Raw genomic sequence first — 15380 nt, 5'->3', positions numbered from 1 at the left:
CTCCACTACCAGACCAGTAAGGCTTTATGGTACATGAGGATCCAGTCCGTGTTCTCCACATGGAGCAGTCTGACAGACCAGTATCTGTAAACCTCTTCACTCTCCACTCAGTAGAGTTTCCTTCACAGCTCAGTGAGACAGAGAGAGAACTGAAGTGTTGAACTCTGTCAGGATTCACACTGAGAGACGCTGCTGGATCAACATCTGGGAGATAAACACAAAGAGACTTGAACCAGGGATGGAAACAATAAAGATTAATATTAAACAATAATTTTTAAAATCTGCTGCATACAGAATGATAATTAATAAAACTGGTTTCAAAGATCTAACCAATAGAATCTAAAGTAACTCATATTTTTTGCTTTTCTGTTATTTTACCAACAAAATGTTCTTGCTGTAAATTAACAAAATGTGGTCTTATTGTCAAGAAGAGAACTGCTTGTAAATATAATTTTCTTGCAGATTACAAACCACTGAGTGTCAAAGAAACAATAACTTGATCTCACTGAGAGCACAGAAACAAAACTGACCTTCAGACCAGACAAACTTTGGTTGACTGTAATCGGTGAGATACTCTGGTTGTCTTCCTGCTCTGCACACATATCCTGCTGTGTGTTTCTGTCCATGAATGATGTAGGAGTTCTGTTCAGTCCCGTTGGAGTGACCAGACAGCAGCTCATAGTTGTAACTGCTGCTCAATGGTTTGGGAACAACTTGATACCAGAAGAACCTCCATCCTGCAGATGGATGATGGATCTGACAGCTCAGAGTCACTGAGGCTCCAGGACTCAGCCATGATGGAGACACAGAGAGGACAGGCTGAGGTTTCTCTGTTGGACAGAGAAGATCTGAGAGTAAATCTTGATCTGTTTTAAACTCATAACATTAAATACTAAGAATCACTGGGCTTGTAAATGATATGTTAATGATCTTGGCGTTATAGCCAAGACCACCTAACCAGAGACCAAATCAAGACTAAGACCAGAGTGTACCGAGACAAGACCAAGACTTTTGGGGTCCGAGACCAAGATCTCAAGTCTTGGAGCTCAGTCTTTTAACAGATTATGTCTTACACTATACTGTCACGACATAGTGACAGTTTTAACAAATCCATCCATACATTATTTTTTACCCGCTTCTTCCGATTTGGGTCACGAGAGTCGCCGGTGCCCAAGTCCAGCAATCACTGTGCGAGAGGCGGGGTACACCCTGGACAGGTCACAAGTCCATCACAGGGACACATAGAGATAAACAACTATTTACTCTCTCACTCACACCTAGGGACAATTTAGAGTTACCAATCAGTCTAACATGCATGTTTTTGGTCTGTGGGAGGAAACCGGAATACCCAGAGAAAACCCACGCATGCACGGAGAGAACATGCAAACTCCACCCAGAAAGGCCCCTGGACCAGGATTTGAACCGGAGACTTGCTCGCTGAGAAGCAGCAGCTCTACCAGTTGCGCCACCGTGCTGCCCATTTTAACAAATATGTAAAAAAAAAAAAAAAAAGTAACTTTTATTAAAACATTTTTTTATAAAAATTTCATGCTGCAACTTTAAGTTTGCTTTTGAATGAATGTATCAGCTTTTATAAGTTTTCAAAGCTACATAAAGAAATCAGACATTCAGTGGTTTTTGCACAATAATTTTCATGTCATGTGACCCACCTACACAAAACTTATGTTAAACTAATCTGCCAGATCTGACATACGACGCACCTGCATTTATTTCTAATTTTAAAGCATTTTCTCATTTTACATGATTTATTTGTTCAAAAATCATGGCTTTCACTCAATAACTAATTAGAAAATTCTTTAATATGAGAAATAAATGGTGTATTGTGTGTCAGGTTTATGAGAGTAGTTTAACATTAGTTTTGTGTCAGTGGGTCAAATGATGTAAAATATATTAATTTTTGTTTCTGAAGAGTGTTTGTTTCGGTAATTTGTTGACTGTTTCTAAGCGAACCATTACATCTCGGAGGAGGGGCAGACTGGTCGCAGCTGATCGAAATCAGATTGCCTGCTTCGGATCGAACGAGAGGAACACACTGCTGAAGGCACGGAGCCCTTATGTTCAATGTCCAACGTAAGACTAACTTCACCTCGATAGAGAAACGAAGCTCCAGTATAGCACGAAGAGTTCAGAAATAATTTTCAGTGAGGAAAAAAAAGTTTTTTTATTAACAGATTAAGTTGTGTTTTAGACTGCTTATTGTTACAGATTCTATTCTGGCCCAAAGTGAAGCCATGACTGGTTCTGAATGAGGCTTTACAGCAGACAGCCCCACCCCTCTCTTCCAGGTATTGAGTACCGGTGCAGATTCTTTTAGTGGAACGCAGTACCGGACCGTACCGGCTTACTTTCACCCCTTGTTGCGACGTTACATTCTGTTGTCTGTATTGTTCTGTTGGTACAGAGCCACATGCGAGTGAAAGGGGGTGGACGTGACAGCGGTAACAAAAACATGTTTTTAGCAATGAGTCACATTATCACTTGGATTTGAATCAGAATGTTTTGCATCCAATATAAACAAAGATGTTAAAAAAATTGGACGATATCCTGGCAATTTTGTGATATTTCCACAGTTGTTGTCTTGAAATAAAATCCCAAGTCCTCATTGTCTAAGACTGAGACCAAATGCGGTCGAGTCCAAGACAAGACCAAGACCATCAAAAAGTGGTCTTGAGACCGGTCTCAAGACCAAGACAGGTCTTGAGTACTACAACAGTAACTGATGTTAATATCCATCCATCCATCCATCATCCATCCATTTTCTTCCGCTTATCTGAGATTGGGTCGTGGGAGTAGCAGCTTAAGTAGGGAGGCCCAGACTTCCCTCTCCCCAGCCACTTGGGCCAGCTCCTCCGGAGGAATCCCGAGGTGTTCCCAGGCCAGCTGAAAAACAGTCCATCCAGCATGTCCTGCGTCTTCCTCTGGGTTTCCTCACAGTGGTACGTGTCCAGAACACCTCACCAGGGAGGCGTCCACACTGGAAAAAGTTTTGCACAGAGTTGTTCATTCAAGCTAAAAACTATTATTGAATACAATGTACAATAATTGACTTGGTTGTGAAAGTCTATTTTTTTGCATTCTGAGGTTTCAATTTTGATTCAGACTGAATCAATAACACTTTTGATGGGAAGAAAGCAAATATTTTGGTTCCTCTCAAAACATGCTGAAAGGAAATGATGTCATATTTTCAATCTGAGTCACGTGAGAAGACGTTGGGGAGAAGTGCTTGGGTAGAAATAGAAGAGAAGAGGATATTATATCTAGACTAAGATTTGGGCATACGGGGCTGAATAGTACGCTGAAAATAATTAATAAACATAGTACAGGTTTGTGTAATTTTTGTGGAGAGTCAGAAACGGTGCAGCATATTCTTCTAGAATGTAGTAAATACAGCCGGGAAAGAGAGTTGTTAATTAGAGAGATGAACAGTAATAAAATCAATTTAGATGTTAAAAATTTGCTGCAAAGATCTTCTGAAAATATAATTTTTAACAGCATTTTTAGGTTTCTCAAGATGTCAGGCATTATGGGGAGAATATAGTGATAGGACATCTAATCTATACTCCAGTCTGGAAGGTGGCGGTAATGCACCTATAAGTTGTTTGCCAACCGCCATTAAACATAAAAGAAGAAGAAGAAGAAGAAGAAGTGCTTGGAGAGCTTCGTCCGTTGCACAATGTGTCTGCAATGTGTCACCTATGCCATTATACAGTATATAGTGATTAATGAGGTGTGCCATACTGCAGTTGTTCAGTTGCATATTTCGTATATTTTGCCTCAGGTCTCCCAGAAAGATCAAGCCGAGCAGGAGCTGGAGAGGACCATCATGGCAGTCTTCGTCTTCAGAGAGAATTCAAGCCTTCTACAGCAGCCCCAAGACGTTGGGATTGTCATTGATGGTGTGGAAGTCCTCAATGAGTTGCCTTCTCTTGCAGCTGGAGTGGCAATGCTCTTTGGACTTTGCTATGCTCTTAACATGGAGTATCCACAGGGTTTCAGGTTCACCTTTGAGGCCCTTCAGAAGATCCTGATGGAGCTTGGTTCCAACAAGATGACTTCCAAGATTCGCAAACTCAGTGGTGAACTCAAAACTGCACAGTAGTGTATATTTAAGTGTGTGCTTAATGTGTGTGCATGTAGTTGCCACTGGCATCTATTTAAGAGGTAGACCACCTCACAGCACTTTGTTATACATGTTCAGGTGGTCACTTTCATGGAGTGCTTTTGTTGGAATTTTAGTTCTTTCATGATGTTTAGAGATGCAACATTCCTTCAAGTTCAGATGTGTTTGAACAGTACAACAATAGTGAATGCTTTCTGTCCATTTAATTTTGCTTGATAAGCCATATTGTCTTTATGTCATTGCTCTGATCAACAATGACATGTTTATATTTGTTTGTCTGAACATGCAACTTTTTTTGTCCTTTTTTACTTGAGGAATAAATGGCTTATAAGAAAAATGTTGCTGGAGTGTGTTAAGTGTGATGTGAGTGATGCAGATTGTTTGACACCAAGTTTATGACATTTTAAAAAAGAAGACTTTCATGGTGCCAATGAATTAATTTATGCTAGGTATATATATTAGATGGGTTCAATTTAAATATATTAGTTTGGTTCATAAACTAAAATGTAAATTATTTAACTTGGATAAAGGTGAAGAATTAATATTGGGTCAAGTAGAGTAATATGGTTTGAGTCAATATTAAATAGTCATGTTGTACCAAAACAATTTATTTAGATTCTGTGGAGTCTAATATATTAGATGCAACAAATGGACATCAATTTTTTTAATTTAAGCAGGGCCACAATTTTTACATATATTAGATGGGTTCAATTTAAATATATTAGTTTGGTTCAAAAACTAAAATGTAAATTATTTAACTTGGATAAAGGTGAAGAATTAATATTGGGTCAAGTAGAGTAATATGGTTTGAGTCAATATTAAATAGTCATGTTGTACCAAAACAATTTATTTAGATTCTGTGGAGTCTAATATATTAGATGCAACAAATGGACATCAATTTTTTTAATTTAAGCAGGGCCACAATTTTTACAGTGCAGGAGGCATCCTAACCGAGGGTAGGAACATAGATCAACCGGTAAACTGAGCACTTCGCCTTTTGACTCAGCTCTCTCTTCACTACAACAGACTGGTGCCTGCTTCACTGCAGACACCACACCTATCCACCTATTGATCTCTTGCTCCATTTTTCCCTCATTTGTGAACAAGACCCCAAGATACTTAAACTCATGCACTTGGGGCAGGACCTCCTCCCCGACCTGGAGAGGGCACTCTACCCTTTTCCGGCTCAATACCATGGCCTTGGATTTGGAGGAACTGATCATCACGGCCGCATCACACTCTGCTGCAAACCTCTCCAGCGAAAGCTGTAGATCACGACCTGATGTAGCCAATAGGACCACATTATCTGCAAAAAGCAGAGACGCAATCCTAAGGCCACCAAAATGAATCCCTTCAACACCTTGAAATTCTGTCCATAAAAGTTATGAACAGAATCTGTGACAAAGAGCAACCTTGGCGGAGTCCAACTCTCTCCTGGAACGAGCTTGACTTACTGCCGGCAATGCGGACCAAGCTCCAACACCAGTCGTACAGGGACCTAACAGCCCGTATCAAAGGGCCTGGTACCCCATACTCCAGGAGTACCCCCGTAGGGCTCCTTGAGGGATGCGGTCGAACATCTTCTCCAAGTCCACAAAGCACATGTAGACTGGTTGGGCAAACTCCCACGCACCCTCCAGGATCCTTCTGAGGGTGTAGAGCTGGTCCAGTGTTCCATGACCAGCACGAAAACTGCACTGCTCCTCCTGAATCCGAGGTTTAACTGTCTGAGCTGATCTTAATATATTTTGACAAAAACGTTAAAAATACTTTATTTTTCATTCATTCCCCCCCCCCCCCACCCACCCATGCACTCCGGTGAAGACAGACGTGTTCCCTGGCGCTCCATACCCCCCCTCCCCCCCGTACTTCCCTGCTTGCATTCTTTCGTCATGTGAACCCTTAAAAAGCCTCTTTTTTTCCTGCATACCTCTTAATTGGGAGGATCAGCTAGTCTCTCAACAAAAAAAAAAATCGATCAACTTCTCCCGACAGGAGTCAGGGTAAGGAGGACCCTCTTACCTCGATGGAAACAAATTGGATTCATGATGACAACTAGATTCTACTGTTTGGGTTGGTGAAATCTTGGATTGTCTACAAATTTGTGTGGATGTGTCGAAGCTCGACAGTGCTCAGACTGATTTTTGGAGAGCTGCTGCAGGGAGCTGGAGCAGCTGTTATCAGGACTGTGAACTCTCTAGCAGCACATATGAAGGTGGGAATAATCTTGGAGAATGCTGTGAGCTCGACTTTTGGCATAAAGGATCAATTCGGCTGTTTTGGAGTTTCCATCAGAAGACTATATACCAGCGAGACTTTAAAAGGCAGAAACAACAATTCATGAGTTCTGCCTGACCCAAATTGTGGCCTTGACGCCGGACTTATCTCAACTCCTCCTGGAATGTTTTGAAAACAACAAAGTTTATGCCTCAAATTGTGCCCTGTCTAGGACACGAAGTGAGAGATTTTTTTTAAAACCTTCTCTCCTCATGTTTTCTTTCCTTTTCTCGTCTAAGCAAAATATTATTCTGAATAAGAATAAGAGGGCCACACTATTTAATAGCCGCAGCTTCGTGCACTCCACCCATCTTTCGGACGACTGTACGTACATATTCTCGTTGTATCTCGGTGCAATGCCAATAAAGTTTATTCTGATTCTGATTATTTAGACAGGTGAATTAACCAGCTCTACCAGTTGTGCCATTGTGTTGTCCATGACACGTTTTATTTCATTTAATTTTTTAAGTTGTTTTTTCTTTATTCTGATCTTTTATAAAAAACATATTTTATGTTTTAGACAGGGCAGCATGGCGGTGCAAATGATAGAGCTGCTGCCTCTCAGCGAGCAGGTCCCCGGTTCAAATCCCGGTACGGGGGGCTTTTTGGGTGGAGTTTGCATGTTCTCTCTGTTCATGCATGGGTTTTCTCCGGGTACTCCAGTTTCCTCCCACAGACCAAAAACATGCATGTTATGCTGATTGGTAACTCTAAATTGTCCATAGATGTGAGTGAGAGTGTGAATGGTTTTCTCGTTTGTCTCCATGTGTCCCTGTGATGGACTTGCGAACTGTCCAGGGTGTCCCCCGCCCCTCACACAGTGATTGCTGGACAATGGCAACGGCGACCCCCATGACCCAAAACAGAAGAAGCGGGTAAAAGATAATGGACAGATGGATGTTTAAGACGTCTTTCGGATAATTCATCAATTTGATTGTAACATGACAATAAATTTCTTGAACAAACCAAGTTTTCATTGAATAGTATTTTTGCATTAACCTAAGAAAAATTGTAATTTACAAAAGTTTGTCTTCTTTTTACATTATATATACATTTTACTCTTGAGTGCTGTTTACCTATTTCAGTATGAATGAAGAACAACTTGACTCACGTAACACTGAGAGTCTGAAGGCATCACTCCAGTCTGTCTGATGATAGCCACTTCTACCATAACATCTGTATTCTCCACTGTCAGACTCAGTAACTCTGTTGATCTTGTATTCACTGGATGTTGGAGAGTTTCTGTTGGGTGTTCTCCATCCATACATCCACGGAGTTCCTCCTCCATGGATCTGACATCTGAGAGTGACTGTCTCACCTCTGAAGATCAGAGACCAGCTGGGTTCCAGGATCACACTGGGTTTAATGGAAACTGTTCACATAAAAAAAAAAAATAATTATAGTTTTGACTCTGACTGAAACAATAACTGAAATAAAATGACTGCTATTTTTAATAATTAACATCTAAAGTAAAATGTGGTCTCAAAACTGAGAAGAACTGTTTTGAAAAAAGAGACAAATACTCATATCAACATATAAAGTAACATGATGTTTGTTTAGTTTCTGACATCAAGTTTGATTTATTGAACAGTTGTTAGGTGAAAATGTAAGAAGAAATAATATAATTAAAAGTGACACAAAAGTTTCATCAAACAGACAGATGTGTTTCATGTTTCAGACGAGTAAATTATTTCACTTCAGAATAAATTGAACTCACCAGTTTTATAAATGGTGACTTCAGAGCTGGTTTGTGTGTAGTAAACTGGATCTCCTCTTCCTCCTCTGCAGCTGTACAGACCTCCCTCTGTGACTCTGTCTGGTTTATTGTATTTTATGGACGGAGAAGATTCTGACTCTCGTCTGAACCAGTCAAAGCTCCAACCTTCAGATGTGACCACAGAGCAGCTCAGTCTAACTCTGTCTCCTGCTGGGATGATGCTTCTGTCTGAACTCACTGTGGCTCTGGGTTCATCTGCTGCAGAGTTTGGATAAAAAACAAACAAACACATTAAATCGTCAACAACTTAAAACTTATTAAAATGATCACATCATCTCCTGATTGTTTATCTTCTGGAACCAAAACAGAAATTAATGATTGATAAAACACATTAGACTGTTTTCATGACCAAACTAAGTTTTCATTGAATTTTGTTTTTTCCACTAACATAAGAAATAATATAAATTTCTTTACAAAGGTTTGCCTACTTTTTTACATTTTAAAGAAATTATACTCTTGAGTGCCGTTTACTCATTTCAGTATGAATGAAGAACAATTTGACTCACGTAACACTGAGAGTCTGAAGGCATCACTCCAGTCTGTCTGATGATAGCCTCTTCTACCACAACATCTGTATTCTCCACTGTCAGACTCAGTAACTCTGTTGATCCTGTATTCACTGGACGTTGAAGAGTTTCTGTTGGGTGTTCTCCATCCATACGTCCACTGAGTTCCTCCTCCATGGATCTGACATCTGAGAGTGACTGTCTCACCTCTGAAGATCTGAGACCAGCTGGGTTCCAGGATCAAACTGGGTTTAATGGAAACTGTTCACATAAAGTAGTTAGTACTGTGACAGAAACATGAACTAAAACAGAAAAGGTGAAGTTTATTATATATGAATAAAAATTGATAATTTCTCCACAAATATGCAACAATAAATGATGTTTAAAGTTTATCTTACTCCTAAAACTTGAAAATGAAAAAAGCTCAACACAATAGAAATAGTTCTAACCAGGAGAAAAATTAAAAGCAATGTGATAAATTTAGAGAATAAAGCTCCACAAGGCCCAGGCTTCCTTTGAACATGACTGATACCTTCTCGGTTAAACAGTTATCATAATGCCACCAAAGAGAAATGTTAATAAATATGAACTGGAAGATCTAAAGAAGTCTCTTAACTTTTTGTCTGAAGAAATGACTAACATCTCGAAACAGCAAAAAGTGATTCTTAATGAGAGAGATAAGAGATCTTAAAAGACAAAATCAGGAAAATGATAGTTCTTTCAGAATGCTGAGTTTGTGACTTGGAACAATACTCCAGAATGAATGAATGATGTGACAATAAGTGGATTGGACACCACTCATCGATCAGATTCAAATGTTACAGCAGCAGAAAGCAGAAAACCTCTGGAGCATGAATTACTCTCCCTAGAACAACAAGTGACTGTCTTTAATGAAAACAAGGATATACATTTAGAGAGCATCAGGACTGAAGCCTGTCACCTTCTCGCAAAAAAAAAAAAAAAAAAAAAAAACGAAAAAAGAAAAACTGTTATTCACTTTATTAACAGAAAACAAAAGAAGCAATTATTTAAACAGGGATGAAAGCTGAAAGAAACTAATGTTTTTGTTAACACCTAATAAAGAAAAAATGCAGACATTGCATGACAGGCAAGACAGTTGAGAAAACAGAAAAGAAAACAGTCCACATGGACATGTGACTGTAAGGTATTTATAATAATGTAATAAATAAATAAAGTATTATTATTGTCATCATTGAATGTTCCCATAAGGGCAAAAGTAGTTCTCTGCATTTAACCCATGACACCTGGGATGCACTCGGGTGGGGCGGTGGGCAGCTGTGAAGGCGCCCGGGGGGCAATTGGGGATTGGGTGTCTTGCTCAGTGACACAACAACATGTGGGAATGGCTGGGGATCGAGGTGGGGCTTTCGGGTCCCTAGTCGACTGTCCTGCCTCTACCTCATCTCAGCCTCCCCAAAGTTATAAAACTGAATGAAGCTACAGAGCAGGCAAAAGTTCTAATCATCCAAGAGAAGAAGGAACTGGAGAAGTACCAGTGAATTCTCCATCTTTAAAACTAGTAAACAATTAAATATCAGAGGAAATATCACAGACATTACTGCTGTGAGGATGTCTTTGTCAGAGGAATTTAGGTAAAGTTCATGAATGTTATCACTAACAAATGTTAAATTAATGTTGAACTGTGTGTGAGGTCTTTGAGGTGAGGTTTGGCTACTCAGAAGAGCCTGTAGGCACACGGAGACACACCTGATAAACTTTTTTTTTCCACTGAACCTTTATTAACCTTGAGCTTTCAAACTCATATTTACCAAGCTCAACCCCAAGGTGGACGCAATTCTTAGAATCACAGGCCACTTGCAGCTCCTGGAACTCGACATCCCATTGTCAAATTACCATATGCCAGCATGAAGGATTCAGTCTTGGAGAATGCTAAATGGAGCACAGACTGAGCAGAGTGTCCACTAATTCTGGCTGTTTGGATTCATTGAGTGTACCAGCAGAACTTGAAGACGGACAGAAAACGGAGTCTGGTGGCCCAAACAATTGTCTATCTGAATTTAGCCTCCCTGCTGGCCTTGGACAGGTCAACTTATCTCAAATTGCTCCTGGAGTACACATAAACTAGAAGCTCTGCCCCCCACCCCTACTCTCCCACCGTCCCACCCCTACCCCAAAAGAACATCTGTGGCCTTATCAGAACCATGATGCTGATAGACACTGTACCATCTTATCAGAACTTTGGAACTTACTGGAGTGTTAATGGATAACTCACTGGCTTTGTTGACCTTCTATGCATGAATGTATTAGGACGTCATTGTACAGGTATGTTGCAGATTTATGATGCAATGTCTTTTTTTGCATCTTTTATACTGTTTCCCAGCCAGGACATAGCGTGAAACATGTTTTTTTTTTTTTTTTTTTTTGGCTTCCTCCATCCTCGTGTTCTCTTTTTCTCATCTGTCTGTATGTTGTATGGAACAGGTCTCTCTTGTAAATGAGTCTTCGAGGTTCATTGTGAACTAACCACTAACCTGTATAAATAAAGGTCTAATAATAGTAATAATAATAACTATACAGTTTAGTCTCATTGAGTTACGAGGACTCATTTACAAGAAAGACCTGTTCCAGACAGAACATATAAAGTAAATACAACAATAACAATAAACTACAGTAAAAATGCAGTTACAATTAAAGTAGCTTTATATAAACTCCAAGGCCTTCTCCAAGTCTGTAAGATAGAAAGTCAAAGTCATTTTGACCTTACGTCTGTCTGATAAGCATGTATTATAAAGCATTTCCTGCCTCACTGGCGCAGATTCTCACAGACGAGGCACAAAGCATGTAACTTTGTACATCTGTGAAAGCTTCCTCATACAAAACTTCTCATGTCCTCAGAGTGGCTTATTTGAATAGAGATGATGAAAGGATATTTATTTATCTATCAGTCATGTGGATATGCAACAGTTTTATATTAGAACATACATAAGACGCATGTTAGATATCGAAAACAAGATAGATCCCGATCATAATGTATAAAATAAAATGGAGACTAACTGTTGCTATTACAATGAGCAACAGTTTAATGATAAATGGACTTTACTTATAAAGCACCTTTCTATCTTATCAATGTAGCCCCTGGTTAAAAAAAACAGGCACTTGAAGTTTTGAATATTCCCAAAATATTTACAACAGTGTTGGTATTATGTATATAAAAAATATAAGTGAGAGACTTGTATTATTGTTTTGTAAAAGGATGATCCGAGTGATTATATACAAGCAGGAAGTAATTACTTTTTTAATTAACGGGAGGAAAAGGGGAAAGTAGAAAGCCTCGGTGTTTCTGAAGGTGACTTGTGTGTTTGCATAAGTGTATTCTTGTTTGACTAATTATTTGATTAGTCTAAAAACGTTGGTTACGTACTGTAACCCCAGATTCTATGTGTGTAGCCCTGCTGAAATTTATCATCATTGGGAAAACTTATTTGACCACTTTCTGAACAGATGGGGCTTATGTAGGATTTTTTTTTTCTGACAGTCATGTTTGATTTGAGCTGTTCTGGCTATGTAGTCATCTGTCCAGTAGTTTTTTTATTTTGATGTTCTTTTACCAAGATAGTAAAAGTGTGCTCCATATGAGAAACGATCAAAAATGATTCTTTTTTTGAGCTCACAACAGCGGCTGTAGTGAGACTGCGGTGCAGTGACGTCAGACCGGTGTGGGAGTGAGACGCAGGTGAAACCAGATGAGTGTCTCAGGTGACTGGGGAAGCTTGCAAGGATTTCTGTCAATCTGTCAATGAGGGAGACTGGACCGTTGTGCTGACCGTCTATGTGGAGGTTGCTGGATCCGTGCCACATAACGTCAAGAGGTGACACACACGGACACAGAAAATACTTGGAGGTTGAGTGAGTACTCGCATCTTTTTGTCAAACATTGGAATTATCGGGTTACACTGTAATTGGCCCCACCGCTCCCGAGCGTCGTCCAGGCCTGCAACGTGGGGGGTTAATCTACATTCACTTGATAATTTTTGAACAGATAAACAGCGCTGAATTTTATTTGGGGGTTTGCATTTAATAACAAAAGTGGATCCACAAATTAATGAGTTCTTATAAATGCACTGTAAAAATTTAATGGTTTAAATTGAAGAAAAATTGAGGAGTGTACAATTTTGATTTATTTAAAGGACAGAATGTGGTTGTAAAATTAAAATTGTGTTTAACTGATATGCTTTTTGTCTAAAGAAATTAAGCTTAACTGATCTCTCAATAATTTTATTTCATTTTTGTTTTGAATATTGCATATAGTTTTCCCCCGGTCTTAATAAATTAGAGAGTGATGAGATACATTGTTTGATTATTTGGGTTTCCTATTTGGGTTGGTGTAAATATAAAAAGTATGAGTTGAAAGTCTACCTAGGGAAGTAATATAAAATAGAATAGTTGAACTCAGGGCGCTATCCTAGTGGGAGAGGATAAAGGAAGCGCTACATGAGTATAGGCGTAGCCCTCCAAGAGCTGTCGCTGGTAGGTTTATCCCGTCACGCAAAGCGTCGCACTGAAAAGTTTAGTCCACGCCCACCTGTTGTGTGGGCCCCAACCGATCTGTATAAATTACGTTAAGAGCGGGTAATCGGCTCCCAAATAGCTTTTTTGTTCAGCCATTTAGGAGCCAGTTAGGCCCGACGCTTAAAGGGCTATGCCTATACTCATAGAATCTGGGGTTACAGTACGTAACCAACGTTCTATTTCGTATAGGCTTCGCCTTTTAAGAGCTGTCAATGGTGGGTTAAAAGGCGAAGCAGAATGTGATTTCCGCCTCACTGGGTCCATTCGAACACCATCTGAAGCACCCGCTTGCCCAAAAAAACATTTTGTCACTCAGCTCTCCATATGTGTAAAAACGCATTGCGTAATTACGCGCACCATGCACAAACGCGCGCTGCTTCATTTATGCATTCCGCATGCATGAACGCCCCGGAAAAAAGTTTTTCAAAGGGCAAAAAAGGAGAGGCTGAAAAAGGCCGTGAACAGAGCAGATCCACGGCTCTTCAATATGAACAGATTAATAATAAATTAACTGATTATTATTCAGATGAACTGATTGATGACAATATTCATGAACTGATTAATGACAATAGAACAAAGAACAGCAGTCACAACCTGTGACTGATAACATCTCACACTGTAATGCATGCAGTCAGATGAGAGTTTAACCGAGGTTCCATGAAAACAATAATCTTCATTCTGTTGGGGCACTAAGGACAGAATGCGTCATGGAATGAGCCGACACATCACGTAAATAAAAGCGAATTAATGAACAGGGTGTTGACCACGCGGCCACAGTGCATATATCCTACAATATCATGCCATTATGCAAAGCTGTCGAAGATGCGATACCTCTGGTCGAGTGTGCCCTGAGGTTGTCAGGAGGTTCTAAATCTGATGCTCTGTAGGCTTCAGAAATGGCCTCACACAGCCAGTGTGACAAACGCTAGGTAGATAACGGGCGACCTGCAGAGGCGTCTCTATAATGCACAAACAAATGTTGAGTCTGATGCAATGTTTTTTCCTCCCAGGCTCTGATCGAGGTGGCAGCTTGTGTTTCTCCTCCCCCGTTTTTTTTTCCTTCTTCCTGCTTTGCTCTCTGTCTGTCTGAAGCGCCTGGGTCTCATCTCCCGAACATAAATTAAGAAGATTATGGATTTGGTATTGTGGGCGTTCAACTCTATTGATAAGATTTTTTCATCAAAACGACAAGGTCCTGGAGAACCGGCATGTCCAGCTGAGACTCACGCTGTGGGGTTTCCTATTGAACTATTGCAACACACTGTATGCTGGGGTCAGCCAGGCCTCCATTTCACGTCTTCATCTCGTCCAGAATGCTGCTGCTCAGCTTTTAACCGGAACTTGTAGGTCTGAACATATTACACTAGTTCTGTCCTCCCTTCACTGGCTCCCTGTTTGTACTAGGGTAGTCTTTAAAATTCTTCTGTTGACCTTCAAAATGTTTAAATGGCCTCGCACCCCTTTACCTCTCTGAGCTCCAGGAACCTTACGTTTCCTCTCAGGCCCCGAGATCATCCGATCAGCTGCTTTTGGCTGTTCCAAAAACAAGACTGAAGCTCAGAGGAGATCAGGCTTTTTCAGTCATGGGCCCCAAACTCTGGAACAACCTGCCCCCCAACATCAGGCAGGCCACCTCCCTTCCTCCCTTCCAATCCCTGCTAAAAACACATCTGTTCTCGCAGGCATTTCACACAGTGCAAATTGATTTAGTGTTTTTTGTTCTGTGATCCTATGTTTTAAATGTTTATTAATTCTTCAGTTATTATTAGTATATTGTATTTTTTTTCTCTTTAATTTTACTCCCATTGATTGTTGTTAAGCACTTTGATAACAGGTTCTGTTTTAAATGTGCTCTATAAATATAGTCGACTTGACTTATTTATCAAAAATTCTGAAATTTGTTTACTGTGTATGTGTTCTTTAGCCTTTCTGTTAGCAAATAACTCATAACATTTGTGAATAGATTTTAAATAAACTCTTAAAAGTAATCATTGGGTGTACATATTTGATGGATTAACCGTTTAAGTTAACTTTGATAAAAATGGTGGCCACAGGAGAGTTTCTCATAAATTTTGCCAATAACTGTTGGCATCAACTCATTTGACTGTTTTCCAAGTCATCTTATAAT

At 39.8% G+C, this 15380-nt stretch overlaps 1 protein-coding gene across 1 annotated transcript in view; it reads right to left on the bottom strand.

Moving 5' to 3' along the window:
* LOC119407424 (platelet endothelial cell adhesion molecule-like) overlaps positions 1 to 12541 on the bottom strand; it is a 38568-nt gene extending 26027 nt beyond the window's left edge. Inside the window, exons 1-5 of the mRNA XM_037677806.1 lie at positions 12355 to 12541; positions 8136 to 8393; positions 7530 to 7790; positions 531 to 830; positions 15 to 204 (exon numbers count right to left, since the gene is read on the bottom strand). Coding sequence (XP_037533734.1) covers positions 15 to 204; positions 531 to 830; positions 7530 to 7790; positions 8136 to 8393; positions 12355 to 12541 — 1196 coding nt within the window. The remainder of the gene's footprint in view (positions 1 to 14; positions 205 to 530; positions 831 to 7529; positions 7791 to 8135; positions 8394 to 12354) is intronic.
* Between the last annotated feature and the right edge of the window lie 2839 nt (positions 12542 to 15380).

Source organism: Nematolebias whitei, chromosome 1, assembly GCF_014905685.2.
Source record: "Nematolebias whitei isolate Nwh7 chromosome 1, NemWhi1, whole genome shotgun sequence".
Classification (NCBI taxonomy): domain Eukaryota; kingdom Metazoa; phylum Chordata; class Actinopteri; order Cyprinodontiformes; family Rivulidae; genus Nematolebias; species Nematolebias whitei.
Note: the sequence above shows the minus strand (reverse complement) of the source record. Positions and strands in the feature narration are given on the sequence as shown.